This window comes from Emys orbicularis, chromosome 7 (assembly GCF_028017835.1).
Source record: "Emys orbicularis isolate rEmyOrb1 chromosome 7, rEmyOrb1.hap1, whole genome shotgun sequence".
NCBI lineage: Eukaryota > Metazoa > Chordata > Testudines > Emydidae > Emys > Emys orbicularis.
Genome location: NC_088689.1, coordinates 25,642,501 through 25,663,111, shown reverse-complemented (window position 1 = coordinate 25,663,111; position 20,611 = coordinate 25,642,501). Strand labels below are relative to the sequence as shown.

General features: G+C 38.3%; 1 protein-coding gene across 1 annotated transcript in view; it reads right to left on the bottom strand.

The window, feature by feature from the left end:
• Nucleotides 1-466: 466 nt before the first annotated feature.
• MGMT (O-6-methylguanine-DNA methyltransferase) overlaps nt 467-20,611 on the bottom strand; it is a 302,784-nt gene continuing 282,639 nt past the window's right edge. The window contains exons 5-6 of the mRNA XM_065408056.1: nt 11,791-11,930; nt 467-1,799 (exon numbers count right to left, since the gene is read on the bottom strand). Coding sequence (XP_065264128.1) covers nt 1,668-1,799; nt 11,791-11,930 — 272 coding nt within the window. The 3' untranslated portion in view covers nt 467-1,667. The remainder of the gene's footprint in view (nt 1,800-11,790; nt 11,931-20,611) is intronic.

The window sequence follows — 20,611 nt, the reverse complement described above, 5'->3', positions numbered from 1 at the left end:
AATCTGTTCCTCTACACTTTAAATGATTTACAGGTACTGTACTCAATGATAGTGTCTTCATGACATTCACTATTTCAGAAAAAGAAGGACAAATTTATGGCAAAACAAATGTAAATATCTACAGATAAGCAGCAAGTGATGTAATATTTGAAAAAGTTTAAAGTTTACACAAGGCATTGTGTTTGCTTGTTGGTATCCACATATTATAAAAGATAAAATACACCCAAACTGTACATATTATAAGGCTATATTTTTATCTCAGGGTTCTGGTGACATGTACAAACCACTTGAGCTTTGCTTTCTTGGTTTATATTGCCACCAGAAACCCTTGATAAAAATACAGCCTTATATTGTACAGTTGGGTATAGTTTATTTTCTCCATATATCATGTACTGCATTTTATTTACACACATACACACAGAAACATGTACATGCATAACATAACTTTATTAAAAAGGTAAGATATCAATAATGCTGCATTAACAAAGTAATACATTGTTATATAATACAGTAATTTCTTTGTTAGCAATGAGCTTTCTAAAGAGACACCTACAAGAATATGAAAAAACCCATAAAATCAGTATTTCCATGTTATAATTTATGACTCCCAGACTGAAAATTTCAGCTCTTGGTAGTTTGTAATATTTTACTTTCATGGAATCCTTTTTAAGTAATCAGAAATTTTAGCTTCAATATCCTTTCACTGCCTATATTTTCTATGGATAACCTATATGAAAAAAAAGCTTTCCCCTAACTACGCAGAGTATTGTATAATGCACATGAAAGCTAAATAAAATAATAATCACAATATTACTTATCAAAAAATATAACAATTTAAATTTTTTGAGAAAACTACGGTAACGTAACTGCTTAATTTGAAAAAAGCTCTTTATTTGGCATAAAATAATTTACCAGCATCTACTTTTCTGTTTACTTACTGCAAATAAAGACAATAATTTTTATTCATATCTTTTAAGCATCTCAAACAATTTGAAAAGAAAAGCTCTGAATAGGCAATTCAATAGCCATTTCCTTTTGAATGATTCTCAATGTGTTTAATTAACAACTGTTTACGTAAAACATCATTTCAACAGTTCAAACATCAAAGAAAAACAGGAGAATCTTGGGCACCAATCCTGGCAGAGGTACAAGCTTTTCAATCTGGACAAATACAAAGCTAGGCAGGAACAGGGAGGTGTGTGCTGAAGCTTTTGCATTTCATTTTGCTCTCAGAAACACGCAAAGGCTTCAGACTGCCGGCTGTCCCCTCTGTGAGCCAGATGCTTCCTTAGAGGGGCAGTTGCACCTAACATTTGCCATGCCCCTCCCACTCCCTTATCCTTGCTTTAATGGACATTAAAAATAGAACAAAACAGGACTGGAGATGGGAACAAAATACATGCACAACAGGCACAGTCCGCTGTACTCATTCTGCTGTAAAATGTAAAAACAAGAAAGGGCATACAAGCTGCGTCCCCTAGGACACATCCAGCTTTTTTAATATAGTAGTGCCACCACACATTTCACTTCGGATGTTGTATTATATTTATATGTCACTCAAATATTTACCATTTTCCTGAATTCTACTGTGTGTTCTGAAAGCTTGTTATAAGCCAAGTATCTTTGGTTATGTGTTTTGGCTGTATAACAGCTGTGGCTGAACTGCATCAATATGCTAACTTTTCTTTCTGAAGCTTCTCATGTGACAAAAGCCACTGTTTCAGATGAGTTCCTCCTCCGTAGTTGCCAGTCTGTCCACTGCTGCAAATCACTCTGTGGCATGGTATTAGAATCGGAACCTGCAAAATACATTCACATACAAAAATAAGGTTTCTGAATCATTTGTCTGTCTTTTCTCGAGATTATGATGAATTGTAGTTCTTGTGGTTCTCTGGTCAGAAATGTAAATCCCACCCTAGCGGGCCCTGGCTGGGTGCCAGTAAGGCCAGGGCACCGTGCAGGAGCAAGTGCTGGCACAGAGTCAGGCTCCACATCCATCTTCGATTTGTCTGTGGTGGATGCTATCTGCTCGCCCTGTCCCCTAGCTCTTATAGCAGACTATGGGAGCAGCAGATCTGGGAAGAAAGCCTCTAGCCTAGGAGAATAGCCTACAACAGCAGTCACTTTTACCATTCACCAGTAAGTGCTCAAAGAAACCAGACATGTGTAGGCCCACCAAGGACAGAGGGGTTAGGATGGCTACTAATATGCCATTAAATTATTGGTGATCTGGATTCAAATATTAAGTTATGGGCTGGTACAGTGGCCATTTGCTGTATTGGTACATGGGAATGTCAGTTGCCAAGTCCAGGACTGATTTCTGGCTCACTGGAAGGATGCAGGCTGGGAATGCAGTGGACACAGTACACTCAGACCTTGTAGGAAAGGAGTGTTTATCACTCGGTACTGACACCTCTGGGCAGTTAAGTAGTGACACTGGTGGGCTCTGAGGAGGAAACTAACCCAGTTTTGAGCAGGAAAAATAAACATACAGTTTTGAGTATAGAGATAAGGGATTAAAAAGAGGGGGACATGGAGAGATTGTTAGGGTCCTTAAAGAGGAGGCAAAGGTCTCCTCCCAAAGAACAAGTAAACGCCATGTAAAACATATTGCATGTTCTCTGAGAAAAATGCCTTTGCTCTGTCCTCCCTGCACTTCAACACCACAGACTCAAACACACAACTGGACAGCTCAGTGATAGATAATGGGTTGTGAAGTCTCATTCACAGGCCAGTGGCCAAAATAAAGCTTAGACTGTTAGCAGCCAAAAGTCCTCGCAATCAGATAGCATTTTGGTGGCCTACATGAAATGAGTTGGTGGTTTCAGGCAAGTTCCCAGTGAACAGGTCACAAATGTTGCTGTCACAAATATCACTCTTGACAGTGTCAAGAGGAAAAGGGATGACTGAGCCATAGAGGCTGAACTACCATCCTCACTGAAGAGATGGTCCTCCTTTGCCAGAGTGAAACATACCGTGAAGAAGAGAGGGCTTCCCTTTCACAAGAATCACAAACGTATAAGAAGAATTCAGACAAATGTAATCAAAGGAGTCCAGTTCCTCTTTAAGAAATTAATTGTAAGTGATGTGATGCTCTTCTGCTGAAACAAACAGGCGAAGCACAAATTTACAGTATGTTAAGAGTGCAAAAAATTATTGTCATGTTGCTGAGATTTCTGCAGATACCAGTTGCAGATGCCTTCAGTTGTTAGTGGTCACTGTCTTGTCCAGTGCCGAATAAAACTGCACTTCTTATATGAGAATCCTGACTGCTGATATGAGAGGGTTTAACAGGTGTTCTGTATCCCAGAGTCAGCACAAAAACAATCTGGTTCTCATGGTAACAACTTTTCAAATTAAACAACAGAGTAAATGGGCCCAGAAACCCCATATAACTTGTTAGCGGATTTGTTAATGACTCATTGGGCGGCCCTAAATTACATACCCTGCTATTGCCAAAATCTGCATTTTGGAAGATGGTAAAGCATGTTTTTCAGCTGACTCTGTCCCTTTCTTAGGATTGCATACTCCTTGGCAGTGAAGAGGAGACTATGTGAAGATGGAGAAGCATGCCCATTTTAAACACAAATATATCCTGTGGTTTTTTTTGAGTAGAGATACATAAATCATGCATAAATGATACACATACATGAAGAGCAACAGAGGGTCCTGTGGCACCTTTAAGACTAACAGAAGTATTGGGAGCATAAGCTTGCAGCTTGCATCTGAAGAAGTGAGGTTCTTACCCACGAAAGCTTATGCTCCCAATACTTCTGTTAGTCCTAAAGGTGCCACAGGACCCTCTGTTGCTTTTTACAGATTCAGACTAACACGGCTACCCCTCTGATACATACATGAAGGTATCTTTGAAGTGGTTTATGAGTTGGTGAGGAGGAGGAGGAAAGAGAGAGCAAAGGGGGCAGATTTTGCCCTCAGCTAGATCCCATGCAACCCTATTGAAGTCTTCAGAGTTAGAAAATGTGCACGCATGTGAGACCCCTCCAAGATTCTGAGTTGCCAATGAGGAGCACTTGGCATAGTGGAGGAGAGGGGGAGACAAAGGCAATTTTAAATGATCCTTATGGTCCCCAATCCAGGGGCCATCTACGTGCTGGTCTGGTCCCTAGCATAAACTAGAGCAGCCCGAAGACTAAAGCAATCTGTGTTTGCTGCCAAATAACCCCACCCCTCTCCAGGGATTGCTGGTCCATGCCCTTTGTGTCAGTGGTTGGGAAGTGGTGGACACAGCATCTGTTATGGTATCTCTAGGTCACCTTAGAATTCCCCCTGCAGAAGAAGAGTATTCCAGTGTCTACAACTTTAGGACACCTTTGCACAGTGAAAGCACTGCAAACTGTTCTAAACCAGGGCAGGATCTGGACCATAGTGGCGATAACAAAGGGCTCACGCAGATCCTGGTCCTGCAAAGCAATGCATCTGTGTAGACATGGAAGAAAAGGAAGATCATGTTTCAGGTCCTGGGATATACATACCTGTATACGGTATAGAATTTATCAGTGTTTCTCAAAAGCTCAAAGGAAAGGTTTGCATACAGAAGCTCATGAGCATTCAATAGCACGGTAGCATAACCAAAAATAGGTATTGAATTATGAATATTTGGTTATGCTGAAAATAACTTTCCAAGAGGAAAAAATAATATTCATAGAGTAAGGATAATATTGACGGTTTTGTATAGGATCTAAGTGCTATAGCAATGGGTGCATTACAAATAGCTAACATACATAAAGAGAACAGAGTTGCAGTTTTAGAAAATGAAACATTTGCCAGGTATCCCTTTGCTACCACTTTAACAACTAGGGAAGGCAGTGTCGGCAAGTGTATAGAGCACCAGACTGGGACTCAGGAAACCTGGATTCTAGCCCCAATTCTGCCACTGGCCTGCTCAGTGACTTTGGAGAAGTCACTTCACCTCTTTGTGCTTCAGTTTCCCATATACAATATGATACTTTTTTTGGTAAAGATATTTGAGAACTTTTCATGAGAAGTACTATGTAAGATTATTATGATAATAATTATTTAACAGTAAGTCAATCTGAGACTGATTTTGTATATTTAAAACCTATACCAGGATACATTTAATTTGCACCCTAAACAATCTGAGAAACTGTTTTATACCTTTTGCTTTATATCATTCATAGGAGAATGTCAAGGGTTTTCAAAAATGTACATGAAAAATTACATAACATATTGATAATGTAGAGAAGTACATAAATGCAATGTTTTTTTTATTACTGGTGTTTATATATCATCCTTGAAATGCACATCATAAAAAATTCAGCACATCATCTTTAATCTTACAACATTTGTTTTGGTAACGGGATAGTATTTCAAATGCAGTGATGCAACTGTGAAAGGAAATGAGGTACTAAAAAGTGCATCCTTCAAGATGCTGAACATTTTAGATTCAAGATTATTTGGTACAGCCTTCTTAATCTGTATGAATAGATGCAAAACATTACACTGATTCATTTTCTATTCCACTTTCCAGTTTTTCCTTTATAAGGCTCAAACTATGCTTATTTAAGTACTCTAGAGGTAAGAATATGAACTTGGATCTCAAAGCTGCAGGGTGCTAATTGCCCTCAACTTTCAGCACTCTGCAGGATCAAGCCCTTGAACAGAAATGGAAGGCAAATGGATTAAAACAAAGCTGATGATGGAAAGGAGATAGGGTAATGGATATTATATAGGTTGTTAAATTATTTTTTAAAACTTAGATGTAGACCATATGTAGTACATGGTGGTATAAAAATCTGACTGAACTTATTCACAACTGGCAACGCCACAAGTGAATTATGCAGGACATTTCCAATGAGCATCAATAAAAATTTTATACACCACCACACCATCACGTGTTCTGTTTACGTCACACTTTTATGAAGTTATTTTTAAAATTATTGATATTCTTCTTGATATCTTTCCATCCATAAAAATCTATATTAGTTACTACCTACAGGTCTTGGAGTGACAGTATAAACAGCAATAATAACTTGTAAAAAAAATGCAAAGATATTTAAATTAGCTTTTCTATAAATCAGGGTGTTCTGATGCTAAGGTCATATACCTTGCAAACCTAAAGGGCCAGACACACTCCTCCTGATCCAGCTCTTTTGTGCTACTCGGGTGGTATGAAAGAGTGAGACTGTCTGTAGCTGGTCAGCTGCGAATTCCCTCAGAGAATGAGGGAGAGGCACACTGCTCTGCTGGTGTAAAGTCCACTCCTATGCCAACTTCCTCCTGAAGCAGAGTGTGTATTCAGGTGGAAAAGGACATGCCACCAATTCTCAGCCGGAGTATGATCCTTTGGGGACCACAGCCAGCTGGCACAAGTTAAAGCAGTCCATAGGCTGCTGTAATTCACCCTGGGGCTGGCACAGATCATTCTATAGAGCAGAAACCGGATCCCTGATGGCCCACCACTAACATGTTCTTGTACCATGCAAATCTCACCCAGATGCTTTATATATAAGAGGAAATCCGGGCATCTCACATCTCCAGTGGGATGCACCTTCTGTTCCTATCTCTGAGGGGAGCAAGGAATTAGAACCTTGGCACAAGTCCAAAACAGATTATAGCAAGTTTAATTTGATTCCTGCTTTTAATCTGATCCCTCTTTTTTGGGGCGGTGCTTGAGTTAGGCGGATAGGGTGAGAAAGTGTTTTGATGCCAGGTTCTTTTTATTTAAAAGATTACCGCTGCTGGGAACCAGAAGTAGTACTGGCACAAATTAACAGGCAAAGTGCAAGTGATGACATCAAAGGTGCAAAATAAATAATATTTTGGCCACGGTTGCAGAAATTAGGTAATTTATGCCATGTTTGTCATAATGTATGATGTGTATATGACTTGTTTGTTATGTACTGTGTGTGGATGCATCATTCTACTCAGCATTGGAAATAATTAAAGAAAATGCATTACAATCACCCGGTAATTTAAAAATATTGAATATCACTTCAGTTTGGTTTAATTGTGGTGACAATTTTCAGACTACTAAAATAATTAAACCTGCTAAAATTTATTAGAGCCCTAAGGACATTTGGAAAGGAATACTATCCCAATCCTCTGCTTTAAAACCTCAGCTACATGTAATGTAATTTTTATCAATAACCAAGCAGTTCATAACATTACAGCTCCATTGAAATCTTCATGCTGTGAAATCTAATTCATCCAATACATGAATCCATCACTTACACAGACCCTATCTCAAATGCTATAAAACTTCCAAACCCATAGATTTGTCTCCAACAAAAATAACATGAAGGGGCCTTTCAATCAATAATGGAATCCCTCTGATTCAGGTTCCAGCTGAATATTTTCTCCAACTTTGCTTTTGTTCTTCTGGGTAGAGGCCCACAAGGGAAAGAGCTTGTTTTCACTCGCAGCCTCATCAATACCTAAATCCTGGTGAACAAGTGACACTGAGAAGCTGTAATCAATAGCTCCCTGTGCGTTTTTTCTTCTGGTCAAATGGTTCAGCACTACTGACAGGCCTGACACTTAGAACATGATGCTAAATCTTTATCAACAGCCATCTAGGTGACTGGCAGAACAAGACTCGGGTGGTCATTAACGCTCATGGCAATCTGTGAATAAACTAACTCCTCAATAATGCGTTTGTTTAGAAAAAGGTGGGGAAAAAACTCTCTGCACAATGTATTGATTGCCTCTGAACTGCATTTAGCAAATTCTGTCTGAGGATGAAACAGAATGGTGTTCAACTGTGGTGCTCTGCTTGTTAAGAGTTTTCAATTTGACGCAATAGAAAACTGACCATCCTATTATACTGGTTGATGGACTGAATACTTATAGAAAGCTGCCAAACTGTCAAAAATAGATCAGTGAGGCCATAATGGAAACAGCTGAAATATCAAGTTATAACATACAACAAAAATCACACTTAGCTAAAAATAATCTTTCAGTGTTCTCATGTCCCATTGCTTTTTCTCCCCTATTCCCTGATAGAAACAAATACTATAATATGAACCAGCATGTGTTCAAGTTTATTGCCAGCCACCTAAGGAATTAATGCACAACTAGTTTTATGCATTTGCAACATTTCAAATCCATACTTCACGATCTTCTCTTAAATGCACAATTACTCTATTCAATCTTGAATGTTTCAAAAATGTTGGTTGAATAATATTCTTGACTTACGTTAGATCGATATTAGTGTCAAGTTATACACTTAGTTAGGTTTTAGCCTGAACAATAACATAAGCAGAAAGAATATAAAGAGACTTTATACAGCTATTGCTGCTGTTAACAGACCACTGAAGACATCTTATTTAAGTCATAGAATAGTCATTTATGATGGCCTTGGACTAATCAGCCCAACATTCCGTATCTCCCATGAGTCTCTGTGATTTCTTTTTGATCCTCCTATAGTATTCTAATGAGATTTTTAATTGAACTTTATGGGTTCCCTTTGAGGACCACAGACCTCACAATCAATCTAAACTGCAGTAAACTATTTGAAGTTTTTCTTGCAAAAGGTGAGCCATCCCTGCCATGTCCTTGGCATAATTTGAAGCAAAGATGTTGCATCTCTCAGCTGCTGCCGGCACCTTTTCCACCTTCTCATAAAGTTGAAGGTCATTGTATGAATTATGTGAAGCAACCTAACTACAAAGGAAACTTGTACAATGTATACTACAGAAATTAAGCACCAACCAGACATGATTTGTAGAAGAGAGAAGTATTTTGTTAGGTGGTGGAAAATATAAGGCATACATTTTTTATTATTACTTTTGATTTCAGTCATGGTAGGTTTTTACATATAGTTCTGTTTTTAACACACTTGTTTCTAGTGATAATACAATTGACAACCCTCAGGAAATCATGTTTTATAATTTTAGTGACTTTGGTCATATTTGGACAGGCACATTTATGGAGATTAATAGTGTAAGAATAGATTCATCAGACAGGTTGCAAAACAATACATGTTTCTGAATACTGTTACTAGTACCAGTCAACTGTCAATAACCAAATAATATGTGCCAACGAGTGCTGATGTCATATATTGTGGTAAGTATTTTGCATAGCTGGTACATTAAGGATTATAGTCTGTATTCACTAAACTTTAAACCATTATGTTATGTACAAAAATCTGTTTACTCACAATGGCTTTTGAAATTGCACACTTTCTTTTCAGGCATATCCTTAAACTCAGGACACATTGGTGGACAAACAATAACAGTAGTTAGCTCTTCTGAATGCTGTAAAAGCAACTGATTTATGCATTTTTGGCATATTATACAAGGGTGATTACTCAAAAAGGGCATTTCCATCATAATAAAGACGTATATTATTCATGTAGCAGTTGTAATGCAGTAGTGCTTATAAGGACTCAACCTGCAATTTCACCAAAATATTTAATACTATGTCAAAATGGATGAACTGTGTTTAGTTAGATTTAAAACCTCATTACCCTCCTTCATTGAAAAAATGAAAATTTTAAACAGTTAGCTAATGTATTGTCAAATATACTATGCTGTTGTGTTTGTGAAGTTTGCAAATGCAATACAAAAAGTATATTAAGAATTCTGTAAGTGCATATGAGACTTTCATATGAAACAATCTACAAACAAAGCATGATACCATGTTTTGTCAATACATTGTGCTGTACTTGACAATACAACTTATTTTAATATGATAGATTGCTTTCCAATACAATATGGTGTACATTAAGACAAGGCAATACAATGCAAACCTACAGGAAACAGTTCTCAAAGAATAACAATGTAGTTTTGTGCAAAAGGATATGTAATTGCTATTGCCTAGAAATGTACCCAGCTTTGCCCTCAGGCTGCAGTGGAGCAGCAGCATCCAAAGTAGAGGTAACAGCAGGTTGTGGTGTGAAAATTCCTGCTTTTTCTCCTGTGAGCAAGGATGAAAATAGTTCTGAAAATATACAGCAAAGCTATGGCAATTTTTAAAAATGGGATCCATCCCATGCTGCAGCTACAGTATTTTCTGTTCTTGATATACCACCACATTTTAACATAACAATTACAGATTACTGCACTGCGTTAGGGAAAGGCATATACTAATACAATACCATACCAACATTTCACAATGGAAACTTGCTAATATAAAATATTAATATTATTATACTGTAATGATGCTCCTGTCTTTTTCAACACAAAGTCTTTCATTATTGCATATCTCCTATACCTCTAATTAGAAGTCCCATATACATTCTGCACAAGAACATGTATAATTTTATTGTATTCCAAAAGGATTTTCTTTTTGACATGTCTCTGTTATTTTCTATTTAAATCTGCATGCTGTTCTTAGAACTACAAGTCCCAGTATGTGGGTCAGTTATGCTAGATTTCCTTTATAAATCAGGATAAATATTCACAGTGTATGTGGCACCGTGAAAAGCAAAATTTTATGATTTGTATATGTAAAGTCACCTCCACTTGTGAATACAAATTTTTGTATTCACTTTCCTACCACATGTTGTAGTCTCTTATGTACCTTATTAAAGAAAAACCTGAGGAAACTGAATATAAAAATAACATGGAAGGTCAAAGATTACAGCAGATATGATGCCAGAGAAATAAAGACATAGTAAAGTATGGAAAGATACACATTCTGAGGGCATTTGGTAATGAGGAGAAACATGCTCAAGAATGGCTGAAAAAGCCACAATGTTATTAATAGAATGTTAATAAATAAAATGTTTTTGTAAGCAGGTAGCTGGGGCATCAGTTGAAAGATGTTCCTGGCCTTCCCCTTTCTGTACTTGTGTAACAATGAATGGTGAAACCAATGTTGTCCTATTAGCCCAAAGAGTGTGGATTCCACAGTTGATACCAAGGGCTGACTATGGCCTGCAGTCCTGGCATCAGCTAGTGCACCAAAGTTGCAACCAATGTCATACTGAGATACACATCCAGAATCTATTGGTTTAAACTCAGGGAAGGGGCAAATATCCCAAAGCCCAAATACAGAGGCGTTGAGAAGCCAAACTCCCTCTTCCTTCTCCGTCCACATGCTGATTTCTAATGACCTAACCCATGTGCCAGGACCTACATAACCTCGTTTAATATATAGGTCACACTAATGGATCCCAGCCAAACTTGAGCCAATTTGGTATGCTGAAAGTATCTGAGGCAACTGTTAGAGGGCTCACCAATGGCTTCACCAAACCAGAGGTCCAGACCCTCAACTCATGTACATTTGATAACTCCACTGAGTTTAATGGAGCTATGCCATTTACACCAGCTGAGGTTCTGGTTCAACCTCTGAAGTGGGGAGAGAACCTGGCCAGCCCAGCCAACCCAGAACCTGAGCTGCTGGGAATCTGAGTCCTACTTGTGCCCTTATGAATGAATAATCTATTTGCTCCTCTCACATTGCCAGAACTATTTTCAGGCCCAGAGGGATGAACTAGTTTATAACTCAGTTAAAAGCCATTCACATCCTGTGAGAAAGTGTCACTGTTAAGTGACAAAGGATTCCACATTCCCAAGAGTATAAAAAAAGTTTAAGAATAACAAAATGTCTATAGGTTGACGAATTAAATTAAAACAAGTGCAATGCTTCTTTTCAAATCTACTAACACCATAAATGGTGGGGAATAAATCATATTAAACTGGTTTATGCATTAATGCTGATTAAAAACACTTACTGACCTTATTACTCATGGTAGAGTAGTTTTCATAGCAGATAAATTTAATCTAATGACATTTAGCCCACAAAGCTTTCCGTCTAAACCCACCATCTTCCATCAACTTTATTTGAAAGTTGACATGAACTTACAGGATTGCTTCTCATTGCTCCTCCCACTGCTCTTGCTGCTTTGCTGTTGCCTGCCAGGTCTGCTAATTGCTTGTAAGAAACTACCTCTCCAAATTTCACATCTCTCAACAGGGTCCATAGCACTTGTCTGGTGAATGAATCTGTAAAAAAAGAAGCAGCAATACACTATTCATAAGGATGGCTTAAATAGCCAAGATAAAAATCATTAAGAACTCTTACACAAACTATGGAATGAACAGCAACTTTTCTATTTTAAATTAAAACAGTCCAGATATTCAGTCCTGTTATTGTGTTCTATATTACTGTATTTAAATACATGATTATTAGAATGTTTCAAGTAATTGATCACTATAAAAAGGGGATTTAAGGCTTTGATTTTTCTATATTTTTAATTTGCTTCAAGTACAATTATCCTGTTAACTCATATAATATGGTTTTCCATTAAATTGGCAGAATATAAATTAGCACGGAGTCAAATTAAAGAGGGAAGAAATAACTGACTCTACCTATTTTACAAAGCTCTTGTATCTCTAGTTAATTTCAAACTTCAGCTGGGACACACTGGAAAAGAAGCCCTAGAGCCAGTGGACTTGGTATTATCCTGGCTGACTGCATTTTATAGTAGAGACCCCCAAGCTACTGTTCAGAATTCTAGACATTATAAAATGTAAGGACTGTCTGTGACCTTCAATGTACAGTACATCCTTAATGATAAGGACATGACAAATAAAATAACTTCCATTATTTTAGTTTTAATTTGCAATCATCAAATTGCTTTTAGTTTTCATCCTGTTGCAATATTGCATAAATGAATGCATTAGAACATTTCCCCCTCTGTTTGCACAGTTTTAACTTTTCACCCAAGGATTATTTTACAGTAAGAAAACCAATAGCTAGTTTCAGATTTAGTTTGGTTTAACAGCTATTGTTCTTCCAAAACACTTGCAGAAGCTGTGATGAAAACTACAAAACATCTCTACTGTGGGTAACAAACTGTAATAAAAAATAAGAAGCAAACAATGATGAAAACACCAGTCTCATCCTTCGGCAATGAAACAAACTGATTAAAAATATTTTCTTCTTATTCTGGTACTGAGTGCCACTGACTATGTTATATGCAAACCTAGTGAAATGTGATTTTGTTCTTAAAGGAAACCCATACACCATTATTTGTGTGTTAAATAATAAAAATCACTTCTTAACTGAAGGGAATGATAATCACTTCATTGAAAAAATCTGTTTAGTCTTTATTATAACATTAAGCAAATTAAACATCAGCATAATCCAGGTGATACTAGAAAAGGGTCATCAAAGAAATTAACTTTGTTGTTCATTAATTTACATGGATTAGTAGAGGGCAAAGAGATAGCAAATCTGCTCTAGTTTTTTATGATATAATTTCAAACTGTACACCATTTGTGGCAGTCGGGTGACTTTGGGGTTAATCAGACTGATTTGTCCTTTTAATTGCTTTCTATTCAAAGAAAATTCATTAGATAATGTTCTCTTCAAAATTCATGAATCAATTTAACTGAAGAAACCACATTAACAGCTTTGGGTTCATTAGCACATGCAGTTGTGTTACTAGCTGATTGCTAGGAGGGTTTCCTTAGGCAAACAGATTTTGTTTACTGTGATTTCTTTAGAAAGGTTTATTTCAAATCAAATTGTTACTTATTATTTTTTTAACCTCTTTTTAAGCCAGCAAGATTAGTGTTAACCTTGAGCACTCAGGGATTTCAGGGAATTATTGCCTGATGTCATTTTTTAAATCAATGAAATAAAGTAAATCCACATTGCCAGGGACTCACTCCAAATTCCCCGTCCCCACCCCCACCCTTTTTGGCAGAGAAATAGGAGGCGGGTTAGGCCAGCAGGGTAGGTGGACCTGGAACTTTACAAAACCTGTAGGAATAAAATGAGAAGTCTGTGCAAACTTAACTGGAGCATGGAATAGTTACAGGAAACAATGGAATGGTTCCAAAATCATCATTTGAGAGCAAAGCAATAATGGTTCTTTGTAGCGTGATGGCCAAATTATTGAGTACCTTTTAACATTCTAAAAATATTGTATAATAAAACAATTATGTATCCGTATGTAAGGACAGAGATAATATTTTCTGATTCACTGTACATTTTTCAAATGAAACAGTATATACTGTATCTTTACTGTCACAAAACGTTAGACGTTATAGCTCAAAATAATGAAATATTTAGCAAGCATGCACATCAGTTTATAAATGTATCTGAAAACTCAATTTTGCCCTGTAGGGAGCAAATGCATTAATTAGTTTAAGCAGCTCGAAGAGACAGTGCCAAATACTGTTATTAAACTGTCTACAAGTGTTAGTGCCTGTATGCATAACCTGCTCAAAATCAGATGGCTGAACCTTCACCAATTTTCAATACCGTGCCAACATTTTATGCTATTAAATACCATTATAAAGTGTAGTAAAATTTGCACATAAAAATTAACACACATTCTCTCTCTCTCTCTATACATACACATGAAAATGCTTTATATTTTCATGAGGTTAGGATGACTGCATAATTCTTGAGCTGCAGATCGAAGCAGAGCCATGATTGAGGTATACTACATCATCCAAAACGACTAGCAAGTGTTTTCTGTTCTCCACCCCTGCCACTATTATGGTGTACATATTGTATATGTTGCTTAAGAAATATATTCCATTCAATATAGTAGACTCTCTGCTGCCCTCTTTCCAGACCATGTTGTTGCTAACAATAGAGCACCTGACTTTGTTCAAACATATATTCTGTTTTAATTGGTAAGCAGCTTCTCAAATTTTATCCCTAAATGCACACTACATTGTGAAAGGGGTGATATGCGGAGATGAAGGTTCCAGAACTGTGGGTATCAGGTATCTTATAACCATACAGGTAAAGAATTGTGGGCCCAAGAGACACCGCTGGCTTTTTGATTGGTGATGGCTTTCTTGTCCAATTGAACCTGCTAGAAACAAGCTTTTCTAATAGCTGCATTGATCATATCTGAAGACTGTAAATAAGGGATTCATTCAAAACTTGAAATCTTTCAATAAAACTCACTCCTCCCATAGAGATGGGGAACCACAATAACAGGCATAGATAGCAATATACAGTCCCTGCTGATTTTTCCTTGCATTGCTTTTAAGAGAACCGTATAATGAAGTCCAGGCTGCAGGGCTAAAGGTATTTCAATGAAAGATGCATGTTAGAAGTTCATGTCGGACAAAGTGCTTAAGGTGTGCTAGGCCACAGACCTGGGTAACCTATGCTTCCCCCTATACAACAACTGGCCATTCTGAAGCAGGTCAGGAGATGTCTCATTCCAAGTCTTGGGCAATAGGAGGAAGTTGGTTGCATGAGGAAGTGGCCAGCCAGTAGGAAATACCTTGCATTCTCGAAAGGCACTAAGAGAAATTGGGAGGCTAGATGGTAAAGAAGGAAGGAATGCGTGGAAAATATAATGGAGCAGAAAGAAGAAAAAAGGGATGGAGGAGAAAAAACAATGGTGAGGGTAAAGAAGAAATAGAAAACTGAACAAATAAATGACAAGGTAAGAAAGAAATCATATATGAGAGAGAAAAAAACCCTGCTCTCAGGGATATACTGCTGAGGATGTGAGAGATCCATAGGATTACAGAAGCTAGGAATTATGTTTTCAGGGATTGCTTGTGGCTTGGTATGGGGATTCTGTACCTCTGTTGGAGGCAGTGTTTTGTTTGAGATGGCCAATACAGTTTAGCCCTGGGTATTCTTATTTGGATACCTAACTGCAGTGGTTGTGGCCATTCAGTGACCACAATAGGATGGTCAACAGAGTTAACAATAACTATGAATCTGGACCCCTTGGTCACTGTCATGCTAGGCAAGGGGAGACAAGGCAGGAATAAAAAATGTACAGAATTATGCACCTGTGCATTAACAGAAGCTGAAATCTTTGATTTTGGTTCCAGTCATTCCCTACCCCCATCAGCAGCTCCATACCTTTCATGGAACAGGTCTGAACCCCCTACTTCCCTCAGCCCTCCATGCTGAAGATGTTTGGCTTGGACAAATTATTCAGAAAATATAGCCCAATATTATTTATTGAAAAGACATGAGAGCTATAACTGCCCCACACTAAAAAAACCCTGACAACAACAACAAAACCAACCCTCCCCCCCACAATACCTTTTAAACACACACAACAGTAACTTTTCCAAGTATTTGGAAGGTATGACATTTCTTATTGCTTTGTTCTTTTCAGAATAAAAAACAACAGGAATTAGATTCCATTACCTGCTAATCACTTCCCAAATTTTATAAGAAATCGAAGTTACATTTGAGCAAGTACAAAAAAAAATAAATCTAAAACCTTCATACTCATAACCTAACATCAGCCCAAGCAATTATGTTGAAAAAAAGGCCAAACAATGCACTCCCAGGCTGAAAGCTTGTATGCCAGGGGTTCTCAAACTTTTGTACTGGTGACCCCTGTCACATAGCAAGCCTCTGTGTGCGACCCCCCTTATAAATTAAAAACACTTTTTTACATATTTAACACCATTGTAAATGCTGGAGGCAAAGCGGGGTTTGGGGTGGAGGCTGACAGCTCGCGACCCCCCCATGTATTAACCTCCCAACCCCCAGTTTGAGAACCCCTGCTGTATGCCAAGATTGAGTCTGAAGTGAAGTTATAAATACCCGAAAAAAGGGTTTTTTAACTAACTTACTGTTAATGCCCAAATGGTACAGGTGCTATGCCACTTTCTAGTCATACAGTGCCTGTGAGAATACATTTCCCCATATGAACAGGTTACTTTAATGCAGGATAAACACAAACTGAAAACATATGTTCATTTTATGGTTGGGTGTGTCACACAATAATTTAATTAAAGGCTGGAAGCATTATAAAATGCAACTACGAACTACTATCAAAGCATCTAGGCCAGTGGTTCTCAAATTGTGGGTTGGGATCCCAAAGGGGATCGCAACCCCATTTTATTGGGGTCACCAGGGCTGGCTTAGATTTGCTGGGGCCCAAGCCGAAGCCCGACCCCCCACTCCCTGGGGTCAAAGCTGAAGCCTGAGGGCTTCAGCCCTGGGTGACAGGGCTCAGGTTACAGGCCCCCTGCATGGGGATGAAGCCTTTGGGCTTCGGCTTTGGCCCCCCAGCTCAGGGCGGTGTAGCTCAGGCTTTGCCCCCCCAACCCTCCACCCAGGGTGGCTGGGCTCGGGCGGGCTCAGGCTTCGGTCCCTCCTCCTGGGGTCATGTAGTAATTTTTCTTGTCAGAAGGGGGTCGCGGTGCAATGAACTTTAAGAACCTCTGATTTAGGCATAATAACTACCACAGAGATCCAGATGCTGCAGGCAACCAGATATAAGAAGAGCAGACAGAATGGTGGATACTCCGTTAAGAATTCTAGTAATTTCCTCTCTCCCTCTATATGTCTTAAAATTTTTGGGTAAGTTCAAAAGGTAAGACGCCTAATTCCTCCTCCTTATCCCATGGGCTAAGAGTGAGGCTGGACAGGACAGGATAGGCAGACTATTCACCAAAAACTCATTGCTGGGAACCAGATAACTTATTCAAGTCTATTTGTAATGTGTTTCCAAATGTAAACATAGACAAATTCCTACATCTACCACATCAGTTGTGTAGATTGTGCAGTCTGTGTCTGCTTGCATGATATATACATGTATTACAGTAGATACAGAACGTGGAATGTGACCTTGCCTTACTCAAAATATTAGATTTATTTTTTACAAGTTAGCTATGACCTTTATGACCTCATAAGTGGCAGAACCAAAGAAAAGACTAAAGTGGTTCATAAAGGTCAAACATAAAGTGTAAAAATAAATTAATAATTTTCATTTTGGAGATGTCCTATTAAATTTATACAATCCATAATTAATTTTATAGTGAGATATGTATTTTTAAAAACATTTTAAAAGTGAACATTGACTCTAAAACACTCAAACCATGGTGAGGTTCCATTTTTATCATCCCTCAATTACTTCCCTATTAGTTTTACTTGTAAAATGAGTAAGTTTATTTATTTTTTTCTTACTGCTATTAATGCAAAATCAACCTGGGACCTGAGAGTGAGGCTGACTTTTTCTGGATAATATATCAATAGCAGGAATGGAGATTCTTCAGTTAAAATATACCAATTCTGTTTATGACGTATGGGTCTAAAGGTATATCTACACTACAACTGGGGTTGTGATTTGAGCTTCTGGAGACGTGCCTGCACTAGCTTTAATCTAGCTAGCTTGCTAAAAATAGCAGTGAGAACATGGTGGACTGCATGAGTAAATATGTACTCAGGGGTACCTCAGCACTGAGATGTTCAGATACCAGTATGATGGGTCCAATATTAAAACCTAGATAGATAAATTAGATAGATTATATATAGCCAATATTTAAAAACAGGTATGGCCTGTGTGATTTACACACAACTCTGTGTAGCAGAGGTGTACTATCCTTAGGAGAGCAAGGGAGAGATTATGCATCAGTTGGAAAAACTGTCTCTGGGAGTGTTTGCTATCCACAGGAGGTGCATGTCCTATGACATCCATTAGGTACCAGGAACCACAGGTATCAAACTTGGTCCATAGGGTTTTAGGAACCAGTAAGTTCTGTCCTGCCAACAGTTGCCAGAACTAGAAGCTCAACTAGGCCAGAGGACTCCAGTCCTGTGATCTGATTGGTGGAACTCAGGGGGATCCTGATTGGTTCCCTGATTCTAGTTAAACCAAGCACAGGAAGAGGAAGTTGTCTTTCAACTGAGTTTCCCCTGCTTAGGGCTGCTTCCCTTGAGCTACCTGCTCCCACTGCCTGACTTTGGTATCCTGCCCCTGCCTGCTCTGACCACTAGGTCAGAACACCCATGTCCCAGTTTTGACATTAGGATTGGACAGACTGCTCTACAGGAAAGTGTGGGTCCAGATGAGTGGGACCATAGTCATATCTATTCTCACCCTCTCTCAGGATATCTGCTTGCTGGGAGGATAAGAGGCCAAAAGGTTCTGCTCACAAGGACTGGTATTGTGATTGGCCCTTGTGTCAACCATGCAAATGTCAACCCTTTGTTAAGACTTTTTTTTTGTTACATTCTATGAATGCACAGCTCTGAAAACTGAGTGTTTTTTCAGCAGTACTGTGAAAAACCATAACCACAATTGACTCTCATTGGCATCCTTGAGAAGTTTCAATAGAGGCATCACAAAGCGAAAGGGTATGAAGACTGAATTCACTCACTCACAGATGTCAGCTCTCCAGGTCAGGGAGAAAACATTTTTCATCTGAAACTGAAGGATGTAAAGACATAAACATTTAGCAGGCTATATCTAAACACTACAGTTCTCTGAAAGTTTGCTACCAGATTTGAGTTTCACCTGTGGCTCTGCCTCGGGATGAAAAGTTCTTTCCTCCATGAGAGGCTATGAGAAGATAAACGTAGGTGAAGGCGTGTGTATACATGTGTTTTATATTTATATGTTTCTTTATCACATAAGTCAGGGAAAGGGGAAAATATGGTTAAATATTACAGAGAATTTTGCCATATTTGATATACAGTTACAAGGACATCTTTAGCCTTGTGCACATCAACAGGCCAACCCATGTCAGAATGCAGTTCAACAGGAGCTGTGTCTGATCTCTGGTTTAATATGGCTTTAACTACAGTTCCCTTCAGATTGTTGACAGGGTTCTATCCTTACAAGCAAACAGCTTTGTTCATCAGTCTTTATTCAGGCTAAATGTCCTAGAGGTCAGTGGGAGTTCTGCCTGAGTAATCATCATAGTTCTGGGGCCTTTCTTACATGCTAACTAATGGTGTGCACATATAAAGGTAAAGTATAACACACACCTAATGAAATGAGCAGAAAACTCTAGCATACTATACTAAATTTCTGCATCTCAAATCTGTGGAAATTTGTAAAATTTTAATGTTTTCCCAGAATGTACATCCTATTTTGGAAGTTTACTTGCAAACAAGATCATGTGCAAAATATGGATCCTTAATTTATGACACATTAGCAACTATGTTTATCTAAGCTAAATATCATTCAGTAGTTATGTCATAACTATAAAGGGAAGGGTAACAGCTCTCCTGTGTACAGTACTATAAAATCCCTCCTGGCCAGAGACTCCAAAATCCTTTTACCTGTAAAGGGTTAAGAAGCTCGGGTAACCTGGCTGACACCTGACCCAAAGGACCAATAAGGGGACAAGATACTTTCAAATCTTGGGGGGGAAAGGCTTTTGTTTGTGCTCTTTGTTTAAGGGGTCGTTCGCTCTTGGGACTGAGAGGGACCAGACATCAATCCACGTTCTCCCCATCTTTCTAAACAAGTCTCTCATATTTCAAACTTGTAAGTAAAAAGCCAGGCAAGGCGTCTTAGTTTTACTTTGTTTTTCTCAACTTGTAAATGTACCTTTTACTAGAGTGTTTATCTTTGTTTGCTGTACTTTGAACCTGAGACTAGAGGGGGGTCCTCTGAGCTCTTTAAGTTTGATTACCCTGTAAAGTTATTTTCCATACTGATTTTACAGAGATGATTTTTACCTTTTTCTTTAATTAAAAGCCTTCTTTTTAAGAACCGGATTGATTTTCCCTTGTTTTTAGATCCAAGGGAGTTGGATCTGTATTCACCAGGAGTTGGTGAAAGGAAGGAGGGGGGAAGGGTCAATTTCTCCTTGTTTTAAGATCCAAGGGGTTTGGATCTGTATTCACCAGGAGTTGGTGAAAGGAAGGAGGGGGGAAGGGTCAATTTCTCCTTGTTTTAAGATCCAAGGGGTTTGGATCTGTATTCACCAGGGAATTGGTG